Raw genomic sequence first — 15,009 nt, 5'->3', positions numbered from 1 at the left:
AATTCTCCGTATTCCAGCAAGTTATTTGACTCCTAAACAAAAATATAACCTTAATATTTCAAGATTAAGTGCACAGCAGCACTTTAACATAACTGGCTCCACCTGTTAGACAATTTAAATTTACTGCTAATTTTCAATTCACTAAAAGCTTCATAACAGCGCAGTTTTAGAAGAAAACAACACAAGAGCTGCCCTCATATTTTCCATTGATTTATCTTTTATTTTGTCCCCTGAAAGCCTGCAGACATCAACAGAAATACATTGTCTTTAATGGTAAAACTATTGTTATTTTAATGTTCAATCTTCTGGTTCTTCTTGAAGATTCTCAGTTCTGGTGTTTTCTTTGTTCTCCAGTGTTTTAAGAGTTGTAAGACCAGTTTGGATAACACTTACAAAAGGGCTCTTTTTCTTGTCGTTACACTCCTCTTATTACAGGTGCACATTTATCTTGTCAAGAGAAGCAGTAAAATGATTGTACTTGACAACAACTGAATGATTGTACGAGACTGCCCAGTGTCTTTGCAAATGTTGGTTTTAAAATCCAGAAACCCCCAAATTGTTCCATCAGACTCTCTGAATGCTGCAGGCCTCTGGAAGACAGAGGTGCTCTTGATTTGGACTCTAACTCCAGTAAGTGCTTTGAAATGGCTGCTTGGAGTCCCCTTGTGTCGGTCTGTGAACCATCAGGTGTTGAAAGCTGAGCAGCAGCCCGGTTAGATCTCTGTCAGGGAAGGTAACTCACTCACTCTGTAAAACGCCTTCAGGGCCAGTAGAGGAGGGCGCATCGGATTCATCCACCAGCTGCTGGAAGCAGTAACTCACCCAGAGTGAGACTCCAGGGAGCATCAGCATGAAGGAAAAACCATCCAGAGACAGTGACAGAGTGTCAGAGCAGAGTGAGGACCGTAGACGGCCTATCGTGGAGACAGAGGAGAGACATAAATATGGTTCATGGAAACCTATAATGGATCCAACTTCAGCTCCTGTGCAACTGATTTTCCACATTACTGCACAGAAGATGTCACATCCAGCGTATACTTACATTTCCCTCCTTTCAATAAAAAAAACAAAAACCACTCATTTTCCTTGTCAGAGCAAAGAGAGAGTCTCGTCTGAGACACTCGAGCTGCCTGTCTTCTTGGACACATACAGAAATTTTGAATAATTATGTTTAAAAGCAATTTATTCCTCCTCTTCTTAAGGATATAAAACAATAAATAAATGGATGACCTGTTGCAGAAGTCATAGAGGCAGTAAGATTGATGACCCCCCTCCCCCGTCCCCCATCAGTCAGCCTGTTGTCACTCCTACGACGTGAAATGTGAACGATCTACGTCATTGATGTCTGCAGCCCCAGAAAAGTGGAGGAAATCAAATAAAAAGCCACAGAAGGAACCGAGTGGACTCGAGGGAGGGAAGCTCAGATCGTTCGGATCTGAAGTCACAAACATCGTCTTAAAGTCACAGCTGGGATCAAAACAGACTCAATCAACACGTCTAAAGAGTAAAGTTATTTGATCTTTTTTTTTATTGTTACAGGTGGCATAAAGGACCTGCTGCATCCATGTTTGTCTTCAGCCGGAGACCTTTCTACTGAACACTAAAAAAAAAATCATTGTAAAAGCCGGGAAGGCTGATGTTCACTTCCTTCTCTCCACATACCGAAGTGTCCTCGGGCAAGACACCAACGTAAAGGGGCACTATACAGGTGCAGATCATAAAAAAGCAATGTGATTAATAAGCTTGTGAGAAAATAACAAAAAACAAGAGTGGTTAAAGAAAGCTGTGTCAGCGAAAGTGTTTCTTCAACAAAACAATCAATCAGACGCAGCGAAAGGAAAACACGTCGGAAAGAAGAAACAAAAGTCCACGTTGATGAAGTAACACGGGGGAGAATTATGTGCTGAAATACACAGAAAATGGTTCAGTGTATTGGATTGTATTCAAACTGAAGACGTCCGCTGAGCCTGAACAGTGAGGACTGAGGCTGCTGGTGACGTGCAGGTTGTTTATCATTATAAACTCATTTACATAGAATTTGGAAATAAAACAACATGCCCCGTACACTATAAACATTGTTTATTTACAATACATAATTTAATTTATGTAATGGTTAAAAAGGAAATGTCAAATAACCAGAAAAAAAAACATTAGAGGCATTTTCATCAAAAATGGCAAATTCTGTCTAACTTCCTGGTTTCAGACAATATTTTAAAGAAAACCAAATGAAATCGTTTCATATTTGGAGTAAAACACTTAAAAAAAAACAAGGAAAAGAAGGCTGGATTCAAAGGAATACACAGGAGATAAAGAAATTAAATGGAAAGTAGGACAAAGCTGAGAAGATATATTCATTCACTGATCTCTCATTGTAGGATATGTTACTTAAAATACACGAAGCACCAGTTCAAGTGGAAGGGATGTAGGAGCAGGAGGAGTGAAGCTCCGTCGACATCCTGTGATCGGTGTCCTGTTTTACCTGAGTGGATTACATTGTGCTGCTTTTCTCCTTCATAAGGCTCGTGTTCGCCCTCTACAGGTCAAGAACGAAACATCACATTTTCTGACAATTTCTAAACTTCAAGTAGACACAGACACAACACATCTTCTTGGACTTTGACATTTAAAACTCACGAACATCCTCCTTGAAGTAAATTACAAAAGATTTATGGGACTAGACGGCGACCGGGTGGACGAGCGCTGGCGCCGCCACGGGCGTCGCGGGAGGGGACGCTTTGCCTTTGTAGCCCAGAGACAGGATGTGTTTCTGCAGGTGTGCGATCCACTGCTCTTGAACGGACAGAGGTCCATGAAACACTTCTTCACAGAACCTGAACAACAGGACAGATAGGTTAAATAAAAACAACTTCTACGGGCATCATGTGTTCATTCAGGTCTGTGATCACATTAAATGAACACAGAAGTCTAATTAAATAATATTCAGTGCTGATTATCTGTTATTGCAGATATCAAAACGTTTTTTTTTTTTAAAGAAATAAACAGCAGAAAGATGTCCAACTTTTCTTTTACCTAGTTTCCCAGTATTTTGAACATTATTGAGATAAACGTGGGGTGTTTTCACACCTTCCCTGTTTGAGCAGGTGTGAAAGCTGCCTCGGATCGAAGGAACAAACTTTAATGCCACCAAAGAGGAGGTCTCGGTTCAGGTTAAACTCCAACCATGTTTTGGACCAATTACAGGAAGTTGAGGCTATTGTCTCCCATTAAACAATAAAAGACGAAGAAAAATGAGCTTTGGTAGCAAATGGGGAGAAACAAGTGTTTAAATTGTTAATTGCACCAAAGAAGAAAATCAAAAGTCAATTTAAAAAGGAAAACAAGTGCTCGTATTAGTGGCATAATAAAAATAATAATTATAATAGTATAGTTGCAGCAGAAGGGAGACGCAGCTCATGTAAGTGATGAAAACAGGACGTAAATATATAATCAAATTGCAGCATGAAACCAAAACTAACCAGAATAATTTTTGGTTTCTACGGCAACCAAATACCATCACAGCGGTTCTTTACAGACTCACCTGCATTTGAGGGAGTAGATTTTTCCCACCAGTTTGACCAGCGGTGTCAGCGGTGGCTTTGGCAGCATAGCCGGGATGCTGCCGGACCGCGACGGCTGCCGGTAGCTGCCGTCCTGACTTTCCTCCCCTGTAGGCACGCTGTGTTTCAGCGGATGAACCCCTGAAATCATGCAGAAGAAGAATTACAGTCACATCCAGAGGGAAAATACAACTTCTTTCATCGGCCTTTCGTCCGTCACCTCTCGGGGTGCGCAGGCCGCCGCCGTGGGCCCCCATGGTGCGCCCGTGGCCTTGTGACGGTCGGGACGAGCCGGCGGCGGCGACGCCCGTCTCCTCCCTGCTCGCTCTGTGTTCGTAGTGCGGCATCGAAGGCTTCAGGCCGCCGCCGGGCACCGAGTCGGAGTCCGTGGACAGAGAGGGCGAAGCGGCAGGTCTCTGGGACTGAAGGAGAATCACAGCAGAGCAGAATCCACTAAAACATTCATCCTGCGTACCTAAAATCTGTCACTCTTAGCACATTTTTTCAGCCCACCTTCTTGATGTAAAGGTCTCCCATACGATAGCGTCGGGTTATCTCGGCCACCTTGACCGGGTCTCTCTGCATCAACTCGCTGAGGAGTTCGATGGGGGAACTCGCTCCGTCCGCCTTCCACTCGAAGATGCCCAGCTGTCGCAGGTGAGCTCGGGCGTGACTGGCCAGCGCCTTACGGTTCTCAAAGCTGAACCCACAAAGCTCGCAGGACGCGTCTGACACAAACGAGAGAGGACGTAATGTCAACTTCTACAGATGACCAGTAACAGAAGAGTATCACCAGCTTTTGTAAATCTTTGTGATTTCTAGTTGTGACCACAGTGAGAGGTTTGCACACTCTGATCAGCTGAACAGCAGCAGTGTAGACGGGTATGAATAGTAATTAAAGGGACAGCAGAGTGATGCCTGGAGAACAAACAGGGAGATCAAACTAAGTGGCAACCGACCGTGACCTCACTAATGGGTTTGTGAACGGCCATTTCGAAGCCTCGAGTTTGGATTTCGGGCTATTTTGGAGTCATAAGTGACCAAATTTGGACGAGCTGTGCAGAAGCGAGCCGTGGATCCGACTCCATCCGACTTGGAAACCGAGGACACTATGACCCGCCCATCTCCGGTGGAAACCTGACTGCACCACTGGCCTGTCAATCAAACAGACACACCCACCCTAAACACGCCCCTTTTTGAGGCCTAACATGTAATTGATGACGGGATTATTTTCAGATGAACTGCCAGAAAAAGAATAAGAAAAAAAAAAAGAATTGACCTTGTATTTAATGAGAGAAGTTGAATGGGAGTCAATGGAGCCAGAAGTTTTTTGCAGCCAACCCCCAGTGGTTCTCAGTGGTATTGCAATTTATGGCACTTCACTTTTTAAACCCGCAAGCTACGTTCCACTTTCTGCGGATAAAACTTGAAAGCTTGCCTCAGATGCGGCATGTGCATGAGGGCAGCATTGCATTGTGGGTTGAGTTTCATAAAGGCAGATTATGTGGAAAAGTTGCTAATCTTTCAGAGTTCAAAGTCTGAGTTTTTTTTAAAGGATAAGGCTGCTGTTATATACCGAGGCCTGTTGTTCTTATTGATAACAGGTTATGGTGAAATAACCCAAACCAACAATGTGCTGTCTGTTGCAATCAGCCTCATTTGTAACCGTTTTGAATGTAAATCTTTAAAAAAAAATGGCTGTGCTATAATTTTCCAAAACAGCTGTAGTTTCGTTCAATGGTAAATTGTACATTAAGTGTACAATTTACAAGTTTGTTGCAGAAATAATAATAAAAAAAAAAATATATATTCCTTTACTTTAGATGTGCTCTACAGATGAACTTACCGAGGTGTGCGGCTCCACTCTTGCCGGAGGGAGATTTCTCCTTCATGGAAAAATCCAGAGGTGAGGTGCAGGAGTTGGAGGCTGCTTCCCCCGACGGGAGGCCGTCCAGGGACCTTTTGCAGCTCTGAGGCGTCCACGTGGCTTTGCCCGGCGCCGAAGACCTGACGGGCGCCAAGTCTTTCCTGCCGTCTTCGCCCTGCATCATGACTTCCCTGAGGAGGTCGATCGGCGACGTCTTGATCGACCACGTGAGGCCGAGCTGGCGCAGGTGGGCGCGGGCGTGGCAGGAAAGGGCTTTGCGGGTGTCGAACAGCTGACCGCAGAAGTCGCAAAGGACCGTCGGTGGAGAATGAATATCTGTGGCGGGACGTAAATAGACATTACACGTCCACATTTTGGTGCAAACACACAAACAAACAAATGAATCAATGCAAAAACCAAACACGGTGTGTCACAGCAGCTGAGAGCAGGATTTAAAGATGAACGCCACTGGAGCTCGTAAAAGGAATAATAAAGTGCTAAATAGGTGCGTTTGCCAGCATTTAATTGAAATGATCTTTACCCGAGTTGAGAGGCTTTGTAGAAACGACGGCAGCGGGTGACTTCATGGGAGACCTGATGTTCGTGCCGGGTGCCTTCGGTTGAACGGACACCTCGGTCTCTACGGGCTCGGGCTTGGGTTTCTTAAGGAGGGGGTCCACCGCGAGTCGAAAACCTTTCTTAGCCTTCGGGGCCCTGTTACCAGCAGTGTGAGGAAGCTGAGAGATGTTCGCCGAGCTCAGCGAGAAGGAGGAAAACGAGGCCCGGGAATGACCGGGAGCCGGAGACGGAGCAGCTGGAGAAGGCGGCGCCGCGGACGAGGTGGTGTTTGTTTTGGGAGAGCGCACCGCCTCCAGCATACCGCGGCTGACCAGCTCCTGGACGGCGTCGATCGCAGAGCTTTTCCCCACCAACTCGCTCACCCCGATGTGACGCAGGTGAGAGCGTGCGTGGCTGGCCAGGCCCTTGCGATTCTCAAATTCCTCCCCGCACAGGACGCACTTACAATCGGACGTTTTGGGACGTTTGCTGGGAGATGCGGGCGCGGAGGACACGTTGGAGGGACGTTTGGAGGAGGACCGGGGAGAAATGTTGGATTTAATCTCATCCTGTTGCTCTGTGGTGATGGGCTTCATGTCCTCCTCCTCCATGATCTGGTAAAGAAAATCAATGGGGCTGCCCTTGATCTCGCTGTCAGCGATGCCGATCTGGCGCAGATGAGCCCGAGCGTGACTGGACAGGCCTTTGCGTGTTTCGTACCAGCAGCCGCAAAGTTGGCAAACGTGGACTTCGTCTCGGGTGTCTGAAGCTGCGAGAGTCGAGAGATGGATGTGAAAAAAGGTGCAAAGTCAGCATGAATGCTACATATAACATAATTGTATACACAGCTACTCCCCTCTTCAAGTTCAACATTTCTTCAAGACAATAATTCAGAAATTCAGCCTTACTTAAGGTTATGGGGGCGTCGGTTTCCAGCGGCGCCCACAGCGGCTTGGTCGGGTTTTGGTGCTCCGAGAAAGACGAGCTGCTGCCTTCGGCTGGCCTGAGAGCAGATGGAGATGAAGGGAGGAGAGACGCTGGAGACTCTTTCGGTCTGGCTGGAGATCCCTGATGATCCATCTTCAGCGGGGTGGTCACGACTCTGACCGCCGCCTTGCTCGAGGTATCCGTGTCCTCCGACGGCGTCTTGGACTCCTGCTGGGACGTTTTCTTTAAAGGGCTCGACCCCCGAGCCGGCGACTCTGACCTCAGATCTGGGAGGGAGCTGTTTCTCTCCTGCATGAGCTGGTAGAGGAGCTCGATGGGAGCGCCGCTGTTTTCTGACAGCGTCACACCGAGCTGGCGTAGGTGGAGGCGGGCGTGGCTGGAGAGCCCTCGTCGTGTCTCGAAGTACGTTCCACACACCTCGCACATGACGGGCTGCGGGGTTGCTGCGGAGACGTTCGGATGGGAGATCGACAAAATTGAACGGGAGAGCTTTTAAATCAGCGTCTCAGGGCAAAGAAAACAAACAAGCCTGAAGCTTGTTTTATAATGAAGACTGACTGGAGGTTTTGCTATTCTCCTTCTGCTTATGTCAATATTTAATAACTATTTGAGTGGCGATGAAGACAAATCAGTAGAGATGCTCAACACGCACAATTCAAACATCTTAACACAAGTTATCTTCTGATACTAGTTCTTTCTTTTTCTCAAAATTTCTTAACAGTCCAGTAAAAAAACACAAGATCATCCCATCGAAATTCTTTAATTTTTCAACACCTCGGAAAAAAACAAACACTCAATACTCTTTGAAATAGTGCGTACAGATAGAGGAGATGTACTCAAAACAAAGAGAGATGGAGGGTAAGGGAATGACGTAGTCAAAGCCCTGATTTAAATACCATTGAAATGTTGTGAGGGGATTTGAAAAGCCTTAAATATGTTGCAATAGAGGGAGTTATAGCGGAAGAGAGGTCGAGTTTAGATTAGAGACTGGATTCATGAAACATTTCTGGTAAAAACTGAGGTGTCCCATTATGACTGAATGAACAAATAAAAGGTGACATTAAACGAACAAGAATGGACAGCAATGGTTCATCACACGGAAAGATAAATACAAGATACGATGTGAGTATTGGGGCCCTAGGGTTAAACGTCTTTCTTACCTTGTGAATCCATTGGGTGCTAAAAAATGTGGGTTTTAATTTGAGGTATGAGAAAGTTGTTTTCCTGCAGATCCTGAAGCACCAGAGTAAATTAAAAAAAACTGAAAATAAAATAAAAATCAGTGTTAGTACTGTTAAGATCAATTTGCAGAACTTTATCCGTCATAGATTTCAAAATGCAAACATATATGTAACTTTGTAGAGATCCCCTCAGAGTTGATAATTAAAAGAGTCAAACCAGCTGCTCGAACAGCGCGACACCTTGAAATATCGCGAGACGACGAAACCTCGCGATAAAAAGTAGCCTGCTGCTTAAACATGTTATAGTGTTTTACAACCGGACAGCTTCTTCGAACGTTTCTCACTAATAAACAGACTTATTTCTAATTCTGTCGTTCGTATTTCAACAATATATGTAAATAACAGCTCGATAAGCTGTAAGTGGCTGAGCACATCTTGTAACTTAAAGCTAACTTGGGCTAGCTCTGTTGCAACCCTTTTGTTTTGCTCGGGAATGCTAACGTTAGCCGCGCGGTAGCCTTAATTGCGTATTATTTTAGCAAAATGGCGAAAGGCTCCGAATCTTTTGTCTTCGAGTGGAATCGAAACTAAAATGCGCACTTTTGATTAAAAGTGAAAATTACCTAAAACCCCAAGGAGACCGCCTCTTGCTTGTCAGTTCACGAGATTAGCGGAAGTAGCACACCAGACGTTCCTGAAACTGGGCTGTTTCAAAATAAGAGTCGCATAACATCACAGCTGTAGTTGACCAAATAAAGGTCGAATTAGTTTATTTATGCCATTAAAAATTCTGTTTACTAATTTAATTTTCAGTGTCTAGTAACCCACTAAAAATTATGCTTTTTATTTAATGCAATGCTCAGGAAATAAGTAATTTATTTTTAAAAAATAATATATATATATATTAGGAACATATCTCAACATAACCCAGTAAAGTTTAACAGCACCACAAATTATATCAAAAGACCATTTAAATAAATCAATAATTCTCTCAATCACATTTAAATAACAGCTGAATGTTGCTTATAAAAGGAGGATTTATTGCTGGGCGGTTGTATGCTTCACCTGTCCGTGGTTTTTAATGTTATGGTTGATTTGGTGCACATTACATCGAGTAACATGTCAGGCAAGCTGAGAGTAGTAAAGAAAAGTCTGAAATGTTAAACAATAAACACACAAAACTCTGATTTATGGTTGAGAACATACTGCAGATTTATGTAGTTATGAAATAAGGATTGTGCCTCAGATAATCGGAGCATTTTCTCATTGAAACAGTGTGATATTGTTCCTTCCCTGTTCGACCAGGGCACCAGAGGTCACGCTCGGTCTGGACTTTAAGGAGCCAGTAGACTTGCGGTCTGTCGGTCCGGTGGCCGCAGAACTTCATGTGCTTCTTGCTTTTTCGTGGAGACCACAAATATGTTGTACGAGTCTTACTCACTGAAGTGAGACATCTGCTCCAGAGCACATTTTAAACACGAGTATGATTTTTCCAGATAGATATATTTTATTAATCCCTCAGAGGGAAATGCTATACAAAAAAAGTGTATTATTATTATTATTAATAAGTATTGAATCTAAAAATGTCTTTCACCGCTGCATAATTCAGAGAACTACATACTACACAGGCAAAGGTTACGAAACCATTGTGAATGGTATTTGCAGCTTTTACTTTGAAGGAAGTCCTTTTCACTTCCGGGGGAGTCACAAAAAAAATGTCCCTGCCTACTTATTGCACGCAGACGTGCCTCCTTCGTCTCCGCTCTTCTTCTGCAAAGCAGCAGACGTCTCTGCAGCCAACTTTCTCCACGACTTTCCGTAAAGACAGGTGAGTTTGAACCAAGAGGAACGGCAGGTCGGTGGTTCTCACCCCGGGAGGAGTCCTTCAGTCCTTCAGTCCGCGCGGCTTCAGCCGGACGACTGAAGTGTTTCTTCCGGAACAAAGAGAAGCTAAACCCGGTGTAGCCGGTGAAGCTAACGCTGAGCTAGCTCTCCTCCTGCTCCTCCTCCTCCTCCTCCTCCTAAGTCTCTGGGCCTGTTTCCGGCTCCTTCTTTTGTCCCTCTGCTGCAGCTTTGCACCGTTTCGGGTTTTCCGTCGTTTTCTTCCGCCTTCAGCTGTTTGAGCTTCACGTGACCCTCGAGTTTAAACATCAAACGTTCAGACACTGAACGCACGCGCGGATGTCTTTTGGTAGCTTTTGACTTGTTTTTATTTTTATTTATTTATTTATTTTATTTTTTTAAATGATGGTGATAGAAAATGCAATCATAACGCATATTTATCCACAACTTGTCCACTGTACTAGTTTTAGAATTAATTATTAATTATGTACATTTAATATTATCATACATTTCTATATGACATATTTATATAGTTGCAGGTTAAATCTGCAACTTTAGTTTAAAAAAAATAAAAAAAAGACATTCCTTCTTGAAAGCTATATTAAATATCCTTCGAAGATTCTGCTTATCATGGTTATGTAAGCTTCCTAATGGGGCTTTTGTTCCCTGCTGGTTGAACATGACTTGCATGTGACTTCACAGGGTTTCCCTCACTGAACAAACCTTTGACCCTGCAAAGACGTTGCTATCAGCTCAGGCTCCACCCCGGTTGAACTAATCTGCGACAGCATCAAGGAAATGTTTCTCTGGCGACTTACTTGTATGCGTGTTGTATCTTTTCTGCAGTCTTTAACCACCAAACATCATGAGCTCTGGAAATGCTAAGATTGGCAAACTCGCCCCCGACTTCGAAGCCACAGCGGTGGTGGATGGACAGTTCAAGGACATCAAGCTGTCGGACTACAGAGGTAACACGGTTTTATCACTCGGATATTCTCCAGTGTTAGTAGTCGGTCCCAAGTTGTGTATAGTTTGTATTTATTCATTGGTCTTACTGTTTCTAAAAAAAATTATGCATATTTGTAATTTTTTTTTTTTATTATTGTGTGCACCTTTTTTTCTTTCTTTCTCCAAACGGTGTTTCTACGCTGCAGTGACGACTAAATTTCCACACAGTGAGATTAATAAAGTCTTATTTTTTTTTTTTTTTCTGTCTCTGTGCTTCAGGGAAGTATGTGATTTTCTTTTTCTACCCCCTGGACTTCACGTTTGTGTGCCCCACCGAGATCGTGGCCTTCAGCGACCGGGCAGAGGACTTCCGCCGTCTCGACTGCGAGGTCATCGGCTGCTCCGTCGACTCCCATTTCAGTCACTTGGCGTGGTAAGAATTCCTGCTTACAGCGGAAAATCAGGATTTTGTGGGAACTTGACTACTTCAATTGTCCTGAGCTCACAGCCAACGTGCCAACCGGTGGATTAAACAAAGCTGCTTTCCCAAAAAGTGTTCCTTTGCCCATATTTTAGTGATTATCCTGCAGGTTAATGGTGATTTAAAAAAAAAAAAAAATGCATTTGGACAAAGCTGGTCTATTCTTGTTGGGATTTGGCAAAATAATATAAATACAAGATTAGGACTCGTATGAAAATGTACCGTGTTAGTTGTACTTTTTTACACCGTTGACCCAGTGAACCTTTGGCTCTTATCAGGATAATTTCTCTACTTTAAAGCGCTTATCTGAGTTATTGTAAGAGTTACCCATACATGCTATATTGTTTTTATTTTTTACAAAACAGTCTAGATCTTCCATCATTTGATATACTTGAAGAGTTTTTTTTTATTATTATATTAGTCTTTATATCAAAAAGAAAAATAAGATATGTGATCAAATTGTTATATAGTTCATGTTTTTAACCATAAAATGCTGTCAAAGATGTCTTGTCATAATTTACGGGAGTTTGTGATGCTCTGATCTTAGCAATTTAAAAGAAAAGAAATCTTGTACAACTTTTGCATCATTGCTATGAAAAGCAAATGCATTATTATTCTCTTCAAAGATTTTTTTTTTTACGGGTGGTTAATGCCTTTATTTGATAAGTACGGATTGACAGGGAAAGAAAGAAGCCATGCGGCGACTGTCCGACCTGCTGGGACCGACGGCAGGAACTCGTTTCTCAGTGCTCATGTGCCGACTACGTGGTAGTCGTGGCAACCGCTCAGCTTTCCATGCAAATATGTGATTTTGTGTTAATTTTTCGTACAAAGTCAGATGTGATGTCGGCCTCATGTCGCTGGCATCGCAGACATTTTACTGTGATTTCAAAGACGGATTACTCGACAGCACTTTAGACAAAGAGAAGCTGCTAGTGTCGTCAGACAGGATAAGATCAGCTGTTTGGGTTTATACGTGGTACGATTGGGACTTTGGGACTTATTTTACTTGCAAAGAAATTAGTAAAGATATCACTCTTTAGACGTGTCCTCCGTTTTTCAAGCTTAGTTTAGTTTACAAGTTCAGGCAATTTTCTTTTGTTGTTCCTGACATACAAGTTGATGAGCAGCGGGTATGGAGATCTGATTCAATTGGGATTTAACTTAAAAGTTTTTTCTCTCGCTGGCAATTTAGCGCACAAAGAAGCAACCGGCATCGTTGAAAAGTCACAGTTTCCTGTGATATGTGCCGTTTGGCTCGGTGGGTTAATGGTGAAGGTTTTTTTTACACGCACACACCCCGTTTATCTCCGATCACGCTGCTTCTCTGCTCGGTGTTGATAAGTTCTGATGTAACGGCCTCTGACTCAATCTGCACTTTCTTTTTTAAAGAAGAATAACATGAGATGTTTTTTTATTTTTTTTCTCTACAGGATCAACACACCTCGGAAGCAGGGAGGTCTGGGTAGCATGAAGATCCCTCTCGTAGCAGACCTCACCAAGTCCATCTCCACAGACTACGGTGTGCTGAAGGAGGACGACGGCGTCGCGTACAGGTCGGTTACACTGCTCTTTATGGAAGAGGTTTTTGACTGAAAGGCAGCTTTGTTTATTAAAATGCTTCCTTTTTTTTTTTTTTTTAAAGTGTAAGACTGAACCTTGCATCTTGTGCCTCTCAGGGGTCTGTTTGTGATTGACGACAAGGGCATCTTGAGGCAGATCACCATCAACGACTTGCCCGTGGGCCGCTCGGTGGACGAGACTCTGCGCCTGGTTCAAGCCTTCCAGCACACCGACAAACACGGAGAGGGTGAGTCAAACTCCGATATTACACGCAAATTCAATGAGTTTTGTTTTTTGGAGAAAAAAAAACCATTTGAAAATAAATATTTTATGCCGTGGTTCTGCATCGTCTACCTTATCTCATTCGGGTGCTTTAAAGATCAAATCTTTTGGTTTATGAATGTCTGAGTGCCTTTTTCACCCTTTATCTCTACATTAGATTTGTAGTGTGGCATTTTCAGTTGTTGTTGTTGGTTTTTTTTGCATTTTCCATACTTGTCACTTTACTTCCATCTAATTTGATGACGTGTAATTTATGATGCTTCAGTCTGCACATCTTATACTTAAACCTGCAAAAGTTTGAGCGGAACAGAAACTGTTTTTATCTGAAGTTGCCCGCAGCTGTGAGTCGAGTTGGACGGGTTCACTTAGTTTGTGCACCTACAAGTCTTGTGTTGTTGGTTTACCCTCCGGGGCAGTCACACATGCACTTTATCCTCCAGGTTACACAAAGTTCAGCGTCTCCAACCAACAGCTTGAGGTAAACTAACCCTCCTTCCCTCTTCCCTCCGCAGTGTGCCCCGCCGGCTGGAAACCCGGCAGTGACACCATCGTTCCCGACGTGGAAAAGAGCAAAGCCTTCTTCTCCAAGCAGTAAATGTGAAGGTCTCCTATCCAGCTCATTTCCTAACCGTAGCACTTGCCTTCAGATGAGAGGTGTCCCTATGAAGAAGTATCTCATGGCGTCCAATCTAGTCTATTAAAACAAAATTCTACAGCTAATCTTGAAGAAAGAAAGAAAGAAAAAAACCCATAAAATCCTGTTATCTTTGTATGTCCAGTCTACAATCGGTGGGGTAACCTCGTAGTCTCAAGCACTGAAAGTTTAGATGTTTTGTTCTTTTTTTTTTTTTCAAAAAGTATTATTTTCCCTTGCTGTTATTACTGATTTGCTACCATCTTTATTAAAACAGTTGGGGGAAGAAAAAAAAAAAAATCACTGAAGTCTTTTTTTTGTCACTCGGTCTTATTATAGTGTGGATGCTGTTCCATTCGTGGCCTCTAGGTGGCAGCAATCATCTGCCTTCTCTTTTACTGAAAACTTGGACGTTTTAACTCCAAAGAGACATTTGTGGAATTAATGTGCTGGAATTAATCGGTCTTGGCTCGTGCGCCTGGCAGGAGATCTGAGTGCATTGCGAGGACGCCAAGTCTTGGTTAATATTGGACTTGTTGTGGTGGTTGACTCAGCAAAACAACCGGCTGTTGCCAAATGGCACAGAAGCAAATTGGGAAAGATTGGACTGTTGGATGTGGTAGAAGTACAGACCTGTATGACTGTCCCAGCCACAGATGTCACTGTTTCAGGAAAATAGCTATCCATATGTATGATATTATTTTTGACTTTCTCCTGTAATCTGTTTAATTTACTGCAACAGCAGTGTTAAATCATTAATGTTCAGCTCCAGAAATTCTTATTTTATGTCTTAATTTAATCAACTTGTTATTTGTGACCTCCTGCCCGTCATTTATATGTCATCTTTTTTTAGCATCACTTCTTGTAAGCAGCCCTTCAACCACCAAACAGAAAGTCTGTTTTGGATGTTTATCTGGAACTTTTGTTCAACCATTTTTTCCCGTGTTCTCACGACTTGTTTAGGGAAATTGAAAGCAGAATGGGGGAAACTCCCTGAACAAGAATAAACCACTCATTGACAAACTTCAGTTACGCACACACGTTGTGGTGTGAAGGGGAGCGCGCAGCCTGTTTGACGGGCAGCGTAGGAGGGAGTTCCCGGAAACCTGCTCATGATGTGACGTTTACCAGCAATGCTTACCATATAT

At 43.3% G+C, this 15,009-nt stretch overlaps 2 protein-coding genes across 3 annotated transcripts; one reads left to right on the top strand and one right to left on the bottom strand.

Annotated features, from left to right (window-relative positions):
• Positions 1-1,505: 1,505 nt before the first annotated feature.
• wiza (WIZ zinc finger a) lies at positions 1,506-10,029 on the bottom strand. 2 transcript variants are annotated; one of them, XM_069165808.1, is made up of 9 exons: positions 9,982-10,029; positions 8,091-8,191; positions 6,891-7,373; positions 5,966-6,751; positions 5,404-5,760; positions 4,071-4,285; positions 3,778-3,979; positions 3,539-3,698; positions 1,506-2,831 (listed from the first exon to the last, which is right to left on the bottom strand). In XM_069165808.1, exons 2-9 carry the CDS (start codon positions 8,101-8,103, stop codon positions 2,675-2,677), a joined length of 2,373 nt encoding a protein of 790 aa, XP_069021909.1. In that variant the 5' UTR covers positions 8,104-8,191; positions 9,982-10,029; the 3' UTR covers positions 1,506-2,674. The 2 variants fall into 2 exon arrangements, with proteins under 2 accessions (XP_069021909.1, XP_069021908.1); XM_069165807.1 differs by lacking the exon at positions 9,982-10,029 and adding an exon at positions 8,735-8,816.
• prdx2 (peroxiredoxin 2) lies at positions 9,829-14,161 on the top strand. The gene is made up of 6 exons (XM_069165811.1): positions 9,829-9,939; positions 10,800-10,921; positions 11,181-11,334; positions 12,816-12,938; positions 13,062-13,192; positions 13,740-14,161. Exons 2-6 carry the CDS (start codon positions 10,819-10,821, stop codon positions 13,820-13,822), a joined length of 594 nt encoding a protein of 197 aa, XP_069021912.1. The 5' UTR covers positions 9,829-9,939; positions 10,800-10,818; the 3' UTR covers positions 13,823-14,161.
• The last annotated feature ends 848 nt before the right edge of the window (positions 14,162-15,009 follow it).

Source organism: Embiotoca jacksoni, unplaced genomic scaffold (assembly GCF_022577435.1).
Source record: "Embiotoca jacksoni isolate LCO1_2020_lvr unplaced genomic scaffold, fEmbJac1.0.p SCAF_36, whole genome shotgun sequence".
Classification (NCBI taxonomy): Eukaryota; Metazoa; Chordata; class Actinopteri; family Embiotocidae; genus Embiotoca; species Embiotoca jacksoni.
The sequence above is the reverse complement of the archived record's forward strand: the minus strand, read 5'-3'. Positions and strand labels throughout refer to the sequence as shown.

Coding starts and splice junctions, on each gene's coding strand:
- wiza (XM_069165808.1), bottom strand. Junction 6,752..6,890: donor CGACGCCCCCATAACCTTAA/GTAAGGCTGAAT, acceptor CGACTCTCGCAG/CTTCAGACACCCGAGACGAA. Junction 5,761..5,965: donor TACAAAGCCTCTCAACTCGG/GTAAAGATCATT, acceptor GTCCCGCCACAG/ATATTCATTCTCCACCGACG.
- prdx2 (XM_069165811.1), top strand. CDS start 10,819: ATGAGCTCTGGAAATGCTAAGATTGGCAAACTCGCCCCCGACTTCGAA. Junction 10,922..11,180: donor CAAGCTGTCGGACTACAGAG/GTAACACGGTTT, acceptor TCTGTGCTTCAG/GGAAGTATGTGATTTTCTTT. Junction 13,193..13,739: donor CACCGACAAACACGGAGAGG/GTGAGTCAAACT, acceptor TTCCCTCCGCAG/TGTGCCCCGCCGGCTGGAAA.